The 18,706-nt window shown below is 58.4% G+C and overlaps 1 protein-coding gene across 11 annotated transcripts in view; it reads right to left on the bottom strand.

Moving 5' to 3' along the window:
- Window positions 1–18,706, bottom strand: part of NFATC1 (nuclear factor of activated T cells 1) — a 170,056-nt gene extending 151,350 nt beyond the window's left edge. For 2 of the 11 annotated variants that reach the window (XM_037007418.2, XM_037007419.2), the window contains exons 1-2: window positions 18,237–18,701; window positions 3,172–4,258 (exon numbers count right to left, since the gene is read on the bottom strand). In XM_037007418.2, the coding sequence (XP_036863313.2) occupies window positions 3,172–4,258; window positions 18,237–18,363 (1,214 nt within the window). In that variant the 5' untranslated portion in view covers window positions 18,364–18,701. Of the gene's footprint in view, window positions 1–3,171; window positions 4,259–14,146; window positions 14,371–18,236 lie in introns of those variants that run through there. The other 9 variants (XM_037007422.2, XM_037007421.2, XM_037007425.2 and 6 more) reach the window with 7 other exon arrangements.

The raw sequence follows: 18,706 nt of genomic DNA, 5'->3' as shown, positions 1-18,706 counted from the left end.
GAAGGCAAACTTGGACACACGCCCAGTGCAGGCAGCGCAAGGGCCCTCCCTTGCCTGGCAGCAAAGTCCACCCGCAAAGAGGTTGCCCTCGGCCTGCGACGGGTGCCCCACATCTGGGCAAGGGACGGAATAAAGCAAGTCACTTAACCATAGCTCCTGTGGGTCAGCATGGAGCCTCTAAAGCCGCCACCCACCCAGCAGCCCCAGGACGACCCTGCGTGCACCTGTGATGCCTGCGGTGCAGCAGGCTGGCCTGTGCGGTGGTGGTGACCCTACAAACAGGCCAGGAAGGGGGAGAGCCCTTTCCTTCCCACAGGGCTCACGGCCTGGCTCTCCCCAGAGTACAGTGTTTAAAACTCTGATTTCTCTGGGCCTTTAGCACATCCCTGCGATTTCTGTGAGTCTCCCAAGCATTGAGAATGGAGCGTCACTCCACATGGTCCAAGGTGGGCCTGAGCTCTCAGACCATGATGTCCCGTCACACCGTGCTGCGAGCTCGCCAGCACAGCCGCTTCGACTTGGGCAGGAACCGAGCACCACCGTGACCGCCAGGGGCTCCAGGGGGCTATTCACAGCCCTCAGTGCCGTGCGGATGGAACAGCCGAGTGGGAAGTGATCCCCCGACACCCAGACCCCTTGGCAAAGACCAGCCCAGCACACCTTTCTTTACAAGGTTCCTTTCACTGCAGGACAGAGTTAAAAGCACGCCAGGGGAAGGGGGAAGCTTCGCTGTGATAAATTCTCCCTCTGGACCTCAGAGAACACTAAAAACCTAGCACTTCAGCTCCCTGGGGAGACCCTGCTGCCAGCACCAGCATGCACTTCCTCGGCACAGCACGAGCTGGGGTGGGGGAAGCATGTCCCACAGCCACCCTGCTCGCAGCCCACTGCCTGGCCTCCCATCTCCATCGTGGCCTCCGTGGTCCTCGAGGGCAGCTGTCAGAACACATGGAAACACACTGTAAGGGGCCAGGAAACACTTCATGTGGAACTGACGGTGGGAGAGGCTCACTTCGCACCCACCGAGGGTTGCCTGGTGCACTTCACTTGCTTTGCGTGTCCTCTTAGCTCACAGACGCAAGTGCACCCGTGAGTGAGAGACAGAGCCCGGTCATGGGCCGCACAGGTGCCACAGACATGCCCTAGCGAGGCCAGGCCGGTGGCATTCCGAGTGCCCAGGCGGCCCGCCAGAACCACGGATGCAGGTGTGGGCAGTACAGGCTGAACTGCGTCCCTCAAACTCATCGCCCCGGACTCAGAGTGCGACAGTCCGGATCTGGGATCACAGCAGGGGCTGAATGAAGTGAGGCTACTGGGCAGGCCCAGACCCGGTGGCCCGCGTCCTTGTAAACAGGGGAAATAAGGTCCCAGAGACAGACGGGAGGCGGGAGGCCAGTGCGGACGGGAGCCAGGCCCAGCGCCAGGCATGAGGAAGGACTTCCGTTGTTCGGGCCATGGCTGCGCTGCCATCTCAGCAGCCCTGGAAACTACCTACAGCTCCATCAAGCCCTCAAAACCCTCCCGCTGCAGCCGCCTTCCAGCCTGCAGGGACATGGACGACTCGTGTCTCCCTCGACGTCAGGAGTTCAGGGACGTCCCACTACGGGCAACTACGACCTGCACATCCACGGGGCTGCAGGTCGTGAATGGTATATTGTTTGTGTGCTGCAGACACATTCTCGTGTATTCACATAAGCTTTATATAAAAATGTGTAAAAGTTATAAAGATAGACATAGGCAGAGACAGTTCTTAAAATGTTTAAATGCCTCTGAATGGATTTTTTTAATTCCCAGTGTCTGACAAACAGGGCCGTACCAGCTTTTTGAACTTTGTAGTATTGAAAGAAGTGGGCAGTTCCCATTCTAAATCTTGAATGGCTCCTATTCTAGGTGCAGAAAGGTGGTATCCACCATCTGACTGGTTTAAAAACTGACTCTCATTTTGTTTCTTTGCCACAAACTTCCAAAAAAGGCTTAGTCGGGTTCATTCAGCACTGAGACCTAAATCATCCACTTGCAGGCGAAAGAACTCCACGTGCCTCAGATGTGGGGAGAGGCGGGCTCTGCGCAGAGAGAACCCTGTCGAGCCAGCAGGTGAACGTGCCATCCCATCTTACGGGCACACTGCCGGGGGCCGGGGGGGCCTCCTTCCGGTCCTGCCTCCAGAATGAACAAGAAGAGAACAGGAAAACAAGCCCCCACCCCCGAATCAAGAACTACATGCAGACGCATGCGTGCCTCTTGCGGAGGCGGCTACAGCCCTGCGTCCACGGAGCCAGCACCGGGCATGGGGAGACACGTGGGGACATTTTTACGCCTGATAAAAACCCTGGAACAGAAAGCACTCTGCCAGGGGTCATTAGCGGCCCACTTGCTGGGAAAGCTGTTTAGTTAAAAATAAAACCCCTGTGCTGGGTAAGTGGACCCAACGGAGTGCCAGCACCCTGCACACTTTAAGAAGAAAAACCAACATCCCCAGACGAGGAGCTGGAGCACGCTGAGCTTGCCATCACCAGACCGCCCGGGTGCGGACACGCACCCTGGGGAGGAGGCGGCGCTGCTCTCCGGCACCAGCAGAGCCGGCTGGGGGCACAGGGATTTGCCGCCCTGGGGAGCTGCGGAGCGGAGGCTCCATCTGCACAGATGCAGGGATGGCAATTAGGGGGGAGGGAGGCAGTGGGTGAGCAGAAGGCAGAGACGCAAACAGGAGAGGGACTGCTCGGTTTGAGAGAAAAACAAAGAAGCTGAGCGCACATGTTCAAAAACCCAGGTTATGGGCCAACTCATGCCCCCAGAACGCATATGCTAAGGCCCTACCTCCCAGCACCCAGAGTAAGACCTGTTTGGAGATGGGGCCTTAAAGATGTGATTAATGTGGGGATGACATCTTCAGAACGCCCTTGTCCAAAAGGACTGCATCCTTACAGGAAGGGAAATGTGGACACAGTCACACAGGTGACACCACGTGACTGAAGGCCAAGATGGGGTGGCCTTTGGAGCAAGGGACAAGAAGGGCTGGTGGCCAAGCCCAGAGCCGCACAGGGCCAGGCAGGTGTGTCCCAGACACGCAGAAGGGCCCAGCCCTGCCTGCTGGACTGTGACCACCAGGCCTGAGATGCTGCAGCCATGCAGGCCTGGCCTGTGGGCTCTGCACGCCTCACCCCAGCTCACCTGGCATAGGATGTCGGGGACCTGGGCCTGGCCCACTGGTATGGGTGCTGGGGCACCGACAGGTACTGGTCGCAGAAGGCACCCTTGCGGACCTGCTGAAAGGACGGGAACTCCTCGGGCAGGAAGTCAGGCGAGGGCGGCGTAGCCCCCAGGTCCTCGCTGGTCGGCTCCACCTTGAGGGCCACCGAGGGCGAGTGGTCCAGGGCGGTCTTGCGGGCCTTGATAGGGACGCCGTCGCCCAGGTCCAGGCTGCTGTCTGTGCTCAGCGCGTTGATGGCGGCCACGATGGCTGAGCTGGTGTACTGCGTGGTGTTGCCCAGCCAGGTGTCGTCAGTGACACTGACCCGTGGTGAGCCGTGAGGGGACGGTGTGGGCGAGGGGTGGGGGGAGCCGGGCGGCTGCCGGCCATTGAGGCCATGCTTCCTCTTGTTGCAGGGGGACGAGGGCCGGGAGGCACGGGCCCCCAGCCAGCTCTCCTCTGTGATGCTGGTTCGGGGCGACGTGGAGGGTGAGTGCCTCGGGGACCCGAGCAGGCTGCAGGCACCCAGGCCCCGGGGAAAGCCCTCCTCTGGGTCCGTGGTCCTGGGGGACACACAGGGGGACTGCCATGGGGAGGTCTGCGGGGACGCGTACGGGTAGGAGAAGCCGGACTCGTAGGACGAGGCTTCGGAGTTGCAGCTGCGTGAGGACAGGCTGCTGGCCGGGCTCAGGCACGAGGGGTCGCGGTAGGCCTCCAGGGGGGGCAGCGTCAAGGTGGCAGTGGACGGGGGCCGCCTGGAGCTGGGCAGAGCGTCCTCCACATCCACGTCATGCAGGAAGGGGCCAGGGCTGTGCTGCAGCCCCAGGTACGAGGTGATCTCAATGCGGGGGCTCTCCAGGGCAGGCGCTCCGCTGGGCCTGCTGTGGCCAGATGGGAGGAAGTAGCCGCCATCCACAGTGCCTCCGTACCCCGGGGGGTGACTGGCTGCCGCCATAGCAGAGATGCCTGGGGCCGAGGACTGCAGGTCGAGGCACGGAGCCGGCAGTGAGGGGTGTGCGGTGCTGAGAGGCAGCCCGGGAGCGACGCTGGGTGCATAGCCACAGTGCTCTGGAAGGAAGAAGACGACGGAGTGAGGGCGGTCATCCAAGCACAGACCCTCCATCGGGTGGTCTGCCCCAGGCCCAGTGCCCAGCTCCCCTCTGCAGCAGCCTCCTGAGGCTCCCAGCAGCCCCAAGCCCTGGTCCGACGGCCCGTCCCCTGCACTGCCACCCTCCCTCCCTCCCCACCCCAGCCAGCCTCAGCACCCTCCCCTTCAGCCAAGCGCCTGCCCAGGGTGTCCCGCTGGTAGCCTCTGCCCCTCGGAGCCACAAGCGGCTGCCTTCCATTCTTACTCAAAAACTGCCTCCCCAGCCACCCCAAAATCCCCATCCCCACTGGCCACCTGCCTCGTGGCTGCCCTCAGAGCGAGGCCTGTGCCCAGCTCACACGAGGTCCTCAATTTCTAACACAGATGGAAAGGTGGATCTTAGATACAGGAACCTGTATCAGAGAGATTCCACAGGCTGATCACCGTCAGGCACCCTAAGCACCAGCCACAAAGAAACACCTCAAGGACGAACACCTAGATTCTCGGCGTCTCTCATGGAAATTCTGGTGGTGGCTCATGGCCAAAAATCCCTCTTTAAAATAGCAGGTGATTACAAAGCCACAGTAATCAGACAATTTGGTACTGGCACAAGAACAGACCCATAGACCAATGGAACAGACTAGAGAGCCCAGATATAAACCCAAGCATATACGTTCAATTAATATACGATAAAGGAGCCATAGATATACAATGGGGAAATGACAGCCTCTTTAACAGCTGGTGTTGGCAAAACTGGACAGCTGCATGCAAGAGAATGAACTGGATTATTGCCTAACACCACACACAAAAGTAAACTCGAAATGGATCAAAGGCCTGAATGTAAATCATGAAACCACAAAACTCTTAGAATAAAACAGAGGCAAAAATCTCATGGACATAAACATGAGTGACTTCTTCATGAACATATCTCCCCGGGCAAGGGAACAAAAGCAAAAATGAACAAGTGGGGCTATATCAAGCTGAAAAGCTTCTGTACAGCAAAGGACACCATCAATAGAACAAAAAGGCATCCTACAGTATGGGAGAATATATTCATAAATGACAGATCCGACAAAGGGTTGGCATCCAAAATATATAAAGAGCTCATGCACCTCAACAAACAGAAAGCAAATAATCCAATTAAAAAATGGGCAGAGGAGCTGAACAGGCAGTTCTCCAAAGAAGAAATTCAGATGACCAACAGGCACATGAAAAGATGCTTCACATCGCTAATCATCAGAGAAATGCAAATTAAAACCACAATGAAATATCACCTCACACCAGTAAGGATCGCCACCATCCAGAAGACAAACAACAACAAATGTTGGCGAGGTTGTGGAGAAAGGGGAACCCTCCTACACTGCTGGTGGGAATGTAAATTAGTTCAGCCATTGTGGAAAGCAGTATGGAGGTTCCTCAAAAAACTCAAAATAGACTTACCATTTGACCCAGGAATTCCACTCCTAGGAATTTACCCAAAGAATACAACTTCTCAGATTCAAAAAGACAGATGCACCCCTGTGTTTATCACAGCACTGTTTACAATAGCCAAGAAATGGAAGCAACCTAAGTGTCCATCAGTAGATGAATGGATAAAGAAGATGCGGTACATATACACAATGGAATATTATTCAGCCATAAGAAAGAAACAAATCCTACCATTTGCAACAACACGGATGGAGCTAGAGGATATTATGCTCAGTGAAATAAGCCAGGCGGAGAGAGACAAGTACCAAATGATTTCCCTCATTTGTGGAGTATAAGAACAAAGAAAAACTGAAGGAATAAAACAGCAGCAGACTCACAGACTCCAAGAAGGAACTAGTGGTTACCAAAGGGGAGGGTTGGGGGAGGGTGGGTGGGGAGGGAGGGAGAAGGGGATCGAGGGGTGTTATGATTGGCACACTTGGTGTGGGGGGATCATGGGGAAGGCAGTGCAGCACGGAGGAGGCAAATAGGGATTCTGGCATCTTACTGCACTGATGGACAGTGACTGCACTGGGGAATGGGAGGGGGGCCCGATAATATGGGTGAATGTAGTAACCACATTGTGTTTCCATGTGAAACCTTCATAAGAGTGTATATCAATGATACCTGAATAAAAAAAGTTACTGACATTGATGCACAGCTGCATGTAAGAATCACTATGTGTTAATTATAACTTCAATGAAGTATTTTTTTAAATTATTACTCATGTGATTGGTAATTTTTAACAGAAAAGCCACACTTCCAGGTTTCCTATTTGTAGGCTTTCTGCACCACCCTGGAACCTTATCATTGTGCGCCTATAGATGAGTGTTTTAAGGTCTCTAAATAATGGAAACACACACGTGGAAATCCTACACCCTCTGCAGTGCAGACACCGCCCTCAAGATGCCGTGTTCGGCTGAGCCATGGCCCAGAACCCCCCATGGATCAAGCCCAGGAAACCCAGGGTCTCAAGGGGCTGGCACAGACTCCACTATATTCACCAACAGAGCGTCTAGCAGCCCCGTGGGTGGGAAGCCACTGTCACCGCCTCCTCAAGCAGCAACCAACAAGGCCCTGCTTCTACTGTTCTGAACCCCCATAAAAATGTTGTTCGCCTTCCTTCCTTCCTTCTTGCAGGCTCCGTGAAGGTAGCCTGGGGACAGCACACAGGCCTGCCCGCCCTTGACCCCAGGCATTGTGAGGGCACCTCCAGAGAGTGTCAGGGTCCCAGATGCTCAAAACCTGTGCAGGATACCAAAAAGCCCCAGGGGAGACTAAGTCCTGAGAGCAGAAGGGACAGTCGGCCTCTGGGGAACAGAAGCTGACGAGCAGCTGGGGCCCCTCCCACTGTTGGGAGACCAGGCCTGGCGCCCGTGTCGCCCAGCCAACCATGTGCCTGCCCAGCTCACGGTCCCAGTGCCAGGCCGCAGGGAGGGCACGGCCTTGGCCTCCCAGGGCCCCGCCCACCGACGCCCTCACTCACTACCACTTTGCACACCACCACCACCACTGGAGGTTTAACAATCAGGCCAGTCTCCGAAAGCCAAACCAGTAGTCAGTAGCCAGCGAGGCACTTCCATGGGTGGCGCAGGAGTTACTGAGGCCCTGCCCAACAGCAAAATCCTGGGATGGGTGTGCATGCGGCCCGCCTGCAGTGGGTGGGTCCCCAGGGCTGGAGGAAGCCTGCAGAAAGCTTGAGGGGGAGGTGGGGAGCTGTGCAGGGGCAGCCAGCAGCCGGTGGGGCAGGACAGTCCCCCAGAGGAAGGCAGGCGCCCAAGGGCACAGCTTCAGGAGCGGGCTTGCTGCCTCTGCAGGATTTGAATCCCTAGGACCCATAAGGGGTCTTAATCTCTCAGTGCCCACAGGAGACTAAACGCTACTCTATTTCTTCCCACAGGCCTCTGAAAGAGATTAAAACATGTTTACTTCCACCCACGTATGTGTTAAAGCTAATATATACTTGCTGCATACATGTGTGCCCATCACACACACAGGTCTGCATGCGCTTCCACTCGCATGCCCTCCTTTTCACTGCTGGCCCAACACTGTCCAAACATTCCAGCCAGAACTGCTACTTAAAACAGGAAGCTCGGTGTCCCCAGTCATGCTGGGTGACAGCACCTCTGTGGCTTCAGAAGAAGTCAGATGTCAACCAGTATACCCAAAAGCAAGGATGGAAAGGGGGCATGCCCACCACCACCCATTACTGCATGATTACTATTACTACCGTCACCAGACCATCAATAAGCAGAATATGAATAAATAAAGGGAGTGTGAAACTGCATTATATATTTATAGGGCAGAATTTCAGTAATGAGACTTCCAGAAGCAGCTTCATTATGTTTGACACAGTCGAAAAAGCATGCGATCCGGAGATGCATGCACCCTGCACGCCAGCACCTGGCTCACTAGCCACCACAGAACCTCCTGGGCTCCACTGGGAGGCTGAGGTGTCTCAGGCAGCTTCTCCCACTGGCTGCCCGCCCCAGCCACACCCGCACCCCCATGACCGACCTCAGTGCCCCACCCCCACAGCCCGCACCTGTGCTGGCCTTTGCTCATCTGCACACACCCTCCCGGGCCATGAGCAGGCACTGAGTGCCACTCGGGGGGTCTCTGATCCCCTCCCCTTCCTGGGCGGGTGCTCCAGGGTGCCAGATGCAAGCCTGCATGGTCAGACCCTCCCAGACGGAAGAGGTCCCTCAGGGCTTGCCTGAGGATGCAGTGAATGGCTTCCTGCATGGCTTCAGAGCCTCCGTGGGAAAGAGGCACATGGACCCTCCAGCACACACTGAAGAATGAATTTGCATTTTAAAAGGAAATCACAAAGTCCAGTAGAAGATGCAGCAGGCAGTAGGTAGCAGAGGAATATGAAACTTCCTAAATATAAAATCCCACTAGAGCCACTCTCCTCATGGACCAGTTCCCGCGCACTAGGGGGCCCAGACCCCACACCCTGCCCATTCAGAGAACAGTACCTCTGACTTTAATAGCTGCACCAGACCCCACAGTGGAACCACCCTTCACTGGCAGGACAGTCACTGAGAATTAAAGAACAGTCCTAGCGATCAGTAGAGCAGGTCTGGGGGCGTCCCTACTGGCTGCCTGCACCCAGGGCCTGAGACCCCAGCTGCTCAGGACACTGGAGGCCTTGAGCGCCACCATTAGAAGGTCGCAGATGAAAGGGCAGGTGGGAGGAGGGGCAGCAGAGGGAGGCGGGTCTGACAAGTGTCGGCACCAGAGTCTCTGACGCTCTAGATTGAATGGGGTGCGTGTGGGCACTAGAGCCCCGCCTCGGCCCATGGAGGCTGGGAAGGGGGCAGGGGCCCACCAACTCCCGGAACATGCTCAGACGCAGTCTTCATTTAAACCAAAGGCTGTCAATAATCATGATTCAATGAGAAAAAGAAAAAATATAAAGCCTTTATTACAAAACAGAAGACAACTCACCTAGGCATGACTTTTCCTTAATTAAACAAATTACAAAATGAAAGCCTTAAATGCCAGGATTTCATTATGAACATTCCACGAGAAGGCGGGGCCAGGACGGCTAACTGCCTCCTGCAGAACAAAGGGTCCCCCGCGGGTGCCCGAGAGGGGAGCCCCAGCCTGCCCCCCACACGCCCTGGGTCCTGCCCCCCTGCCAGGGCAGTGTGTGTACCTCGTTTCTCTCCCTCCCTCCCAGCTTCCACTGTTGGGTTTTATTGCCCTCCTAAACCATACTGAAACCTGAATTATTTAACTACTCGAAGGACTGTAGCACATGAAATGAAAGTATTTCCAGTAACTTTCCTAACAATCCTGAGACATTCAGGCCGATTCATGTCATGTCAGGAGCCACTAAATAGTCAACACCCATTAGAGTCACTTGCTGCCGTGTCTGCAGAACGTGGCTGCTAGCCAGGCAGCATTCATTACATCACAGTGAGGGTGAGCACATTATAGCAACGCAAGTGCAGGCAAATACGAAGAGCCTACCCAAAACGGTCAATGCAGTAAAATGTAATAAAGGTGGCTTGACCGCTGAACACTTGAGCTGTGCATCCCTGACGGCTCCAATCTGCAGCGTCCGCCACCCGCCAGCCAGAGGCTGCACAAGGCTCCCTGCGGACACGTCGATGGACGGGCATTGGGGGGGGGGTGTCTAGCACAGGACACGCCCTGCCCTAGGCTGGCCCAGCGTCCACTGCAAATGCAGTTCTCTGCACGTTCAATGAGCCGATTGTCAAAGCATTCCATTACATCCTGAGAAATAATTTTCCAGAACCAAACAATTTTATTATTTCTGAACCACCACCAAGAAGGTACATCTGTGTCCTTCCATGAAGGCCGACAGCATCTCAGCATTGTTCGGACCCCCGCACTGCCCTTGCTCTGCAGGGCAGGACGCAACGCCCACAGACCGGGCCGCCACCTGCCGCCTGGGCCCTCAACTTTCACACTCAAGACGGCCCTTCAGCATTTGCTGGGGTTGAACCCCAGGATGTGAGGCTCAAAATAGGACTGGAACAAGTCTGGCAGCCAGGTCCCGTCCTCCCCAATGCCCGGCCAGACCTCTTCTCCACAGGGTGATGGGTGGCACCCATCCAGCCACATTGCGATTTTGCAGGTAATGGAAACAAGGCACACCAGCTGCGCTCCATGCCCGGCCCTGCTGTTGGACGCTGTTCCTGGGCGCAGCCACACTGCCCATGGGTGGCCACAGATGGGCTGGCCCAAGGGTGACGGACAGAGACAGCCTCGCAGGGCGGTGGTGCCAGGAAGAGAGGGCACAGAGGCAGGCGGCGACGGCAAGCACTGCAGAATGAACCACAGCGGTGTGGCTGGACCCCCAGCACATCGGGGTGCCTGGCGCCCACACCTTGTATCTCAGGTGTCACCTTCTCCCGTTTTAAGGAATTAAAAGCATCTGTCTGTTACTAGCTGTGATCTCCCTCCGACAATCGTAATGTGGAATTAAAATAGCCTCCCACACAAATAACTGGCCTGGATGGAAACACCTCTCAGATTCTGGCCACACACAGAGGAAGGGGGACTGCTTGGGTGGACAAGTGCCAAGGGTGCCAACCGCATGCTGCGTGTTGGCGCCCCTGGGCCTCCGTGCTTGCAGGAGCCTTCACGGGGCAGGGCCTCCTGCCCCAGGACACACAGGAGGGCCTCCTGAGGCCCCTCACTGGCACCATCACCACTCTGGCCACCAACCTAATGCAAATTCCTCCAAAGACATGCAGACATGCAGACATGCAGACATGCCACCCACAATGCCCGCCAGCAGACCGCCAGCACGGAGGCTGCGAGGCAGCCCAGTAGCTGGGGAGACGTCGGCTCTGACCCAGAGGCCCAGCCGGTCTCCTCCCCAGTTGCCACGGCAGCTTTGGGCCAAAGTAACTTGGAAAACAGGAGCCCCGGGCAGGCGGCCGCGGGAAGGTGGGCCCCGCCTGCCTGCAGCTGACAGCCCAGCAGCTATTTCCTGACACCCAGAAAGGACAGGCCTCTCCGGCCTCTGCCTCCTCTCCAGAGAAGGAAGCCTGCCTCCCGGCCTCTCCTGGGGACACAGGAGGGTGAGGAGGTCCTGGCAGGGCAAACAGTACTCCCGCATAGTCCCAGGCACAGTGTTTTAATATTATCTTTTTTCTCAACAAATGGTTACTGTCTGTTTGCACCTGCTGAGCACTCGGGAAATAAGGCACCGGCCGGGGGGACAGGAGCCCTGTGAGTGCCACAGACCCAGCAGGAGCACAGGCGGCCGAGCAGCAGGCCAGACGGAGGCTCACCTGACCCCTGCAGGCCCGGACACTGCTCTCGACTAGAGGGAACCGGGTCAGCGGCAAGCCGTGCCGGCCGACATCCCGCGGACAGCGCGCCCACCCGTCAGTACCGTCTATGCACCACCTCTCACTCCACCTCAGGACCCGCCACTCAGTTACTCATACCCAGGCTCATTCCGGAAATAATGGGAAGCCATTTCTATCTCCCATTACAGGCTACAGAAGGTAATGTAACGACCTAATATAACAATGTAATAATTTAACAATTATTAACTATAATGTAATGTAAGACTTAACAAGAACAAGAAAGGACTCGATTCATAGTTGCCAAAACTTGGAAGCAACCAAATGTCCTTCCTGGAGGATGGGTAAACGGGCGCGGGTCCATCCCGACGGGAACATTCTTCAGCACTACAAAGAAACGAGCTGTCAGGCCCCCGGAAGAGCTGGAGGAACCTCAAATGCACACTGTGTGCAAGAAGCCAGCCTGAGACCCTACATATGCGTGATTCCAACTGTGTGACATTCTGGAAAAAGGCACAGCTATGGCGGCAGTGAGACCAGCAGCCCCAGGGGGGCTGGGTGGGGAGGAACAGGCGGAGCACCAAGGACTTCAAGGGCACGGAAACCACTGTGTGTGGCACTGGTGGGGCTACGTGTCATCATCCATGTGTCCACACCAGACTGACCCTAGTGTGGGGCTACAGTCAGATCTGTAGGCTCTGTGCGTCCACCAGGCCCCTGCAGGGCAGGCCCTTCCCAGCCTCGGCTAGGGTGACCAAGACGTGTCCCTGCAGGTCCATCAATAGTCACAAACGCCCCATCTGGTGGCTGTGCCGCTAGTGGGGGAGGCTGTGCGGGTGGGGCAGGAGGTGCAGGGACATCTCTGTACCGTCCCCTCCATTCTGCTGTGAGCCTAAAACTGCTCTAAAACATAGTCTTAATGAAAAAGAAAGCAAGCATAAGTGTCTTTCACAAAAATATATATAAAAGGAATGTTTTCTAGAAACTTCTTTCTAACGTGTGATAAGAGGAAAGGAGCCCTTTCCACTTCTGCCTGGCGTTTCCGCCCAGGGCTCCCACCAGCTGCCTTGGGCTTCCCTTCCCCCAAAGCTGGCCCAGGTGCTGGTCCCCAGTGCCGCCCCTTGGGAGGCCGAGTGGGGGACACATGCTCAAAGGGCAGCCTTCACCACACAGGTTGCAAAGGAAGGCTGGGGGGTGGGGGCGAGGCCTGCCCCACTCTGGGAGCTCCCCAAGTCCCAAAGCCACGGAGCACCTCCACCAGAGCACCCGAGACAGGATGTGCCACGGCCCAGCACAGCGCAGGAGGGTGGACGCCCCTGTCCAGGACATTTTTCTCACAGAGAGGTCGGGAGTTAGGCCCCCTCCCTAACGATGCGTGCTGAACGCATAGTCAGTCGAGCCCCCAGGATCTGCCCTCAGTGCCGGGGCAGCCAGACCCCAGCAAGAATGTGGGGTGGCCCGGCAGCCTTCCCCCAGAGTCTCCGGGCAGCTGCCGCCCACCCCCTCGCCTCCCCGGCTCCCAGGGGCCCAGGGTCTAGAAGATGGGAAGGTGAGAAAGACATTCAGGGGGGCAGGTGAGAGGATCAGGCAGCCTCCACCTGGTTGGAACATTTATTTTTCAGAAATGAATAGGACGTCATGGTTTTTAAGAGTGGTACATGGCATGGAAAATATTATGCAGAAAAGGCGGCCGGTGCATGTGTGCCAAGGGCACCGGCTCAGCTTCCTCACTTCAGTGCCACGTGGGCAGGAACGCAGAGAAAAACGAAGTCGGCAGAGGAGGCCGACGGGGGAAAGAGTTGGGGCTGGTGGCAGAGACTCCTGGGTGTCCGTTCCCAGGCTGGCAGGGGCCATTCAACAGCTGGTACTCTTACTCAAGAGCGTCCACTCTGGGGGCTGGAAGGGTGCTTATTTGTTGTTTGTTTCACTGGAACCTTTAGTTTTACAGAGGAGAAAATGAAAGAAAAAGCTCCCACTGCCCGTAGACCACTAGTTCCACTTTCACACTGCCTGGGAGGCATCAGGGCGCCGATGCAGAGCGGGGGGCCAGGAACGGATCCGGAGGGGCTGCCTGACCCGTCCTCTGCCCATGGCCAGGGGTCACCCGACCTGGGGGCCGTGCCCAGCCCTGGACCCCGACGGAGGAGCCCCTCCAGTGGGAAAGCTCTGAGGAAAGGACCCCAACAGGTGTGGCCAGCAGGAGGCCTGGCACTTACCACGCCAGCCTTTGGCACACGGGGGCCTGAGACCCATCGGCCCCACAGGTGGCCTCCCCGCCACCCCCCACCTGCCATTAGGCTTGACCTGTTTTCTTTTGGCCTGAAACGGCCGGGGCACAGGATGCAGCCAGTGGGGGGGCTGTGGGCGCCGCCCTTGACCTTGCGGATTGTCAGGGCGAGGGGCGGGCAGGGGGGCACCGAGAGGCGGGCAGGGGCAGCACGCCCGCAGGCCCCACACCAGAGGGCCCTGCACCTCAGACCCCAGCACCCCTCCTCCCCCTCCCCGCCCCTGCACCCCGGAACCCTGACCCTTGCGCCCCCGGACCCCGCAACCCCGGGCCCTGCGCCCCTGGAACCCGCGCCCCCTCCCGGCCCCGCGCGGACCCACCTGGGGCGGCCGCGGCGGCGCCCTCTCCGCTCTGGTTAAACTCGAAGAGAAAATCGAAGTCGAACTCCTGGTCCTCCAGCCCCGTCATGTCGGGACGGGCTGGGGCCCGGGGTCCGCGGTGGGGCCGGGGCCGGGGTCGGAGTCGGGGCCCCGCCGCGGGCACCTGTGGTCGCGCCGCCCGGCCCGGCAGCGCCCCGCGCCCTGCCCGCCGCGCGTCGTCGGGTAACGTGACTCCCCCGCGCCGCCCCCGCCCCGCCCCCGTCGTTTCCGGGTTGACACAAACAGGCCCGGCCGGCGGCCCGCTTCCGAGTCTTAAATAAACTCTGCGGGCCGGTCTGCGCGCCAGCCGCCCCCGCCTGCGCCGGGGGTCCGGGAGGGACGCCGCGGGTCCGGGGTCCGCCCTGCCGGGGGACACCGGGGGGTCCGGGACACGGGGCGCAGCCCCCTGCGGCGCGAGCCCAGCGGGCGGAGGCGGAGGCCGGGGTGGCAGCAGGCGCTTGGGACCCCTGCTGGGTGCCCGGGGCGCAGCGGGGCTGCCGGCGCGCTGCCCGAGGGGCAGGGTGGTGGGGAGCCGGGGACGCTGCTCTAAGCCTGCCGAAGGCGTCTGGACGTTTTTGAAAAGCTTTCAAACTCCGGGGCCTCCCTGCAGCGAGGACTTGGCGCGTCCTGCCTGGGGCCCCGGGCCTGGGGCACAGATGGAACCAGGGGGGTGCTTTCCGCAGGCGCTTCCTCTCCCTCCTGCAGAAAAGCTCTGCCCCTTGGAGCGGGGAACACGGGGGAGAATAGTCCAGCCCCCCGCCTGTGGCTGAAGAGGTCGGCCGAAGTGCCAGAACTTGGGCTTCACTTACAGGCCGGAACCCAACCGGTAACCCTTGCCTCTAATCCCTCTGGTCCCCAGCTTCCTAAAACCCAGGAACCCACTCCTGTGCATCCACAACTAACCTGCCCATCATTCCATGAGCAGCTGCCAAGCTCTCAAAGGCCGAGGGGGCCCAGAAGGAAGAGGGGGTTCAAAGCCAAGGCCTGGGCACAGGGGCGGGACGCTCGCTGCAGGCGCAGCACCCGGACAGGCCTGAGCACCACCCTTTGCACCCTTTGCCAGCTGTTCTGACTTCCCCGGGGCCTCGGCACCACCACCTGCAAGATCAAGAGCACGGAGGCGGCCACGGCTCCCTAAGTGGCTGGGAGCCACACGACTGCAGAGTCCGGAGGGGAAGGATTCCGGCGACTCTGCTGCTCCCAGACTGTGTCCTCCCCCCTGCCCTGCAGTGCCCATAGGCCCGAGGGTATTGCTTTTTCCAGAAGCAGATTAACCGGGGAATCACGAGCCCTCAGTGCCCCACCCCCACCCCCCACACCAAACGCATCCCTCCCAGGACCCTTTTCAAATGGCTCGTTTTCCCTAGTGATTAAAACTATGGTTCACTTTGGCCTGATTTAGTTTCTAATAATAGTTCTCACTTTGAGAGGTAAGTTGGGGTTGTTTTGTTTTAGTCTGCTGTTTTTTGCTGACCTTCAGGCAAATGGAAGTTCTGTTTTCTCTTGAGAAGCCTCAACACTTCATTTTCTCTTTTCGGTTTTGTTTTTTAACTTCAGCCACCTTCTCATCCCCACTAAAAATTTACACACAAATAACAGCCTTTACCATCTGTTTAGACTAAAACTTTCTGCTCCACAGTCGCAGACAAGGTGGGGTCACACTTCTGGGAGCCCGGGTGCCCCCCAGGTTGCCTGGCCTGCGGGAGCCAGCGGTCAGGCCTGCTCTGTCTTGAACTGGTCTGCTGTCTCCCCTCCTCAGATCCTGAGCCCAGGTAGCAGATGCGGGGCTAGTTTTTAAATGCTTCTCCTACCAGCTCCCGCCTCCCCCCAGTGCCTTGCATCTTGTGACGCTTCGGAGCTATTCGCCAATTCAGCAGACACTCCTGTCCTGATGGAAATGTTTAGCTTGGCGCTTCCTCTCGGAGACTGCGGGTGCTCACGGGGCGCAGAACCCAGCCTGGGCTGTGACGGGGGCGGGCCTGGGGGCCGGGGCCTTTTCTAACCTGGATTAGGAAACCACGCCACGAAGCTAAGTGGCAGGGGAACAGGGCGAGCTTTGTTCTGTTCTAGGGAGCCCAGGGGCATTCTGTGTGGAGCAACCTCGGGATGGGTGGGCGGGCAGCAACCTACAAGGCCTGTGCGGCTCTGCTTTCTCCGCAGCGACACGCCTAGGGCTTCAGAAACACCAGCACTTGCTGAGCTCAAACCCAGATGCTCGTTAAACTGGAGGGAGGGCTGGGGAGTTGCTCAGACGCAGACGGGCAGCGAATGGCCCAGTCCTCCTGCGGGGAGGGAACAGAGCTCCCCCATCCCCACACAGGGCAGGCCGGCCTCCACCTGCGGGGAGCTGCTCTCCTGGCCCTCAGCCTGTCCCCATGAAGGGCCCATCACACGCTCCCGTCAGCCAGTTTTGCAGCCCTTATAAAACACACTCACACCGTTGAGTCAAAGAGGCGCCGCACCTGGAAGCTGACTTTCAAACTATGTTAAGGAGGAAACATGAAACACAGCCACCCCCGGCCCCCACAGATGATTTTTCCTCTTGTAAGAGAAAGATTCTTTACTGCAGGACAGACCACTGACTGTTCAAATAAAGGAATCTAAAACTTTGAAAAACCCTCATCTTTAAGAGGCAAAGATAAGAACTACCTGGGCAAAACTTTCAAAATGTGCCCAAAGATTTAAAATCAAAAACCTCAACAAAAATTTTTTAAGCTTTCCTAATAGCAAGAGCTCATCCTGAAATCATTACCTGATTACATTTAAACAACAAAACACCAGAAAATAACATCACAACACTGAAAACCTAACCTTATATTGAGTGTACGCTCTTATGGTCACCCGTGTTCAGGACAAGTTCTTGGGGCTGGCAGTCTTTGAAAACTGCAGTTCTAAGGCAGGTGGGGCCGTCGTGTTTATGAGAATGTGTAGACCCCGGCATGTGGTTCCCGGTGCTCGTCAGGACATCTGCCCTTATAAACTTTGGAGGGATAATTTTGTATTGGCAGCCCTGTGAGGTTTTTTAGGATGATTTAAACACCTCAGTACTGAGAAGGCATTTGGAAAGGCGTCTCCCAGTTTCCGCCATGCATCTGCCACCCTAATCCTTCACTAGACTGCCAGTCCCCCCTCTCTGAGAGCACCTGCAGTCACCCCGGGGCCGGCCGGCCGGAGTTCCCGGATGCTTTGGGCAAGGCCGGGCTTTTCTGAGGGGGAGGCGGAGGGGTCTATCGGTGCGGCGGGAGCCGCCGGTGGGTGCCCAGCCATCATCACCCACCACCGGGCTCGAGGGAGGCACTTACGCCGTCGTTGTCGACTACGAACAAGCGGCTAAAACCAGGGGCCCCTTTTCAAACTGTCAACCATTTCCTAAGGTTGGGACCCTCACGCGTGTAAAAATGCAAAATAGCTCAAATTAGGGGCTGTGTTGGGGCACCGCACTTGATCACTACATGTAATCCTCAACAGCAACAACAGCAAGCTCAACAACCTGGAGGCGGAGTGCGGAGCCGGCACCCGGAGAGAATCGCCACCACCTAGACCCGCGGCGGGGCGCAGAACCCCCACACCTCACGTTACGTGGCCGGTGTTCGAAGCCGCGGGGTGGCTTTGCCCCACTGGGGAAGAACCGGGCCACCCTTCGTTCCCGAAGAAAGCTCACTTCATCCCAGCGTGTCCTTTGTGGTCCTGACCGCCCTGACCTCGCCCGTGCCCAAACCGCCCGCGTTTGACCCGAGTTTCTGCAGCCGGGATCCACCGCGAGGCTGCACCGCCGAAGGCCGACCGCGCGCTCGGCGCTGGAGGAGGGGAGACACCTATTGGCAAGAGGGCGCGCTCGGAATCAGGGCTGCTCCGGGGAAACACCAGGGGGACACCGCTTCCCAAGCTGTGCAGCGCGCCCGCCGCGCTCCGGGGCCTCCCGCGCCCCCTCCCGCCGCGCAGACCGCGGCCCGGCCTGCTCGCCTCCCCGGGACCGGGACCCCGCGGGCGCGCGGCTGGGGGCGCGGGCGGGGCGGGGGCCGCGGGGGGAGGGGCGGGCGCGCCGGCTTACCTTCCTCCGCAGACTTCATGGTGCCGCGGGCGGGCGGCGCGGGCCCCAAAGTTTCTCCGATCCCGCAGACTGCAGCCGGAGGGCCGAGCGGAAACTTGGAAGGGACTGGAAAACGGGTACTTGGCATCCACGCGGCGGGGAGGAGGAGGAGCGGGCGCGGCGGGAGGAGCGGGGCGGGCGCCGCCGCCCCGGCCGGGTGTCCCGGAGGCAGACCTCTCCCCGCGGACGCGCGCCGGCCCGGGCTCAGCGCCGCGCGCCCCGTGGAAATGTCTTTGGGGGCGTGTGTGCGCGGGGCGACCGGCCGCGGCCCGGGCACCCAAGCGGGGTGGCGGCGGTGGGGCTCGGAGGGTGTGCCCGCGCCCCTGTCCCCGCGCCGGCGCCCCGACCTGGCGGTGACTGTGCCGGCAAGTTCTGACTCTCCAAGTCTGGCTCTGACGCAGGGCCGAGCTGCGCCTCCTGCCTTTTTAAAG

This window comes from Manis javanica, chromosome 9 (genome assembly GCF_040802235.1).
Source record: "Manis javanica isolate MJ-LG chromosome 9, MJ_LKY, whole genome shotgun sequence".
Taxonomy (NCBI): Eukaryota; Metazoa; Chordata; class Mammalia; order Pholidota; family Manidae; genus Manis; species Manis javanica.
Note: the sequence above shows the minus strand (reverse complement) of the source record. Positions and strands in the feature narration are given on the sequence as shown.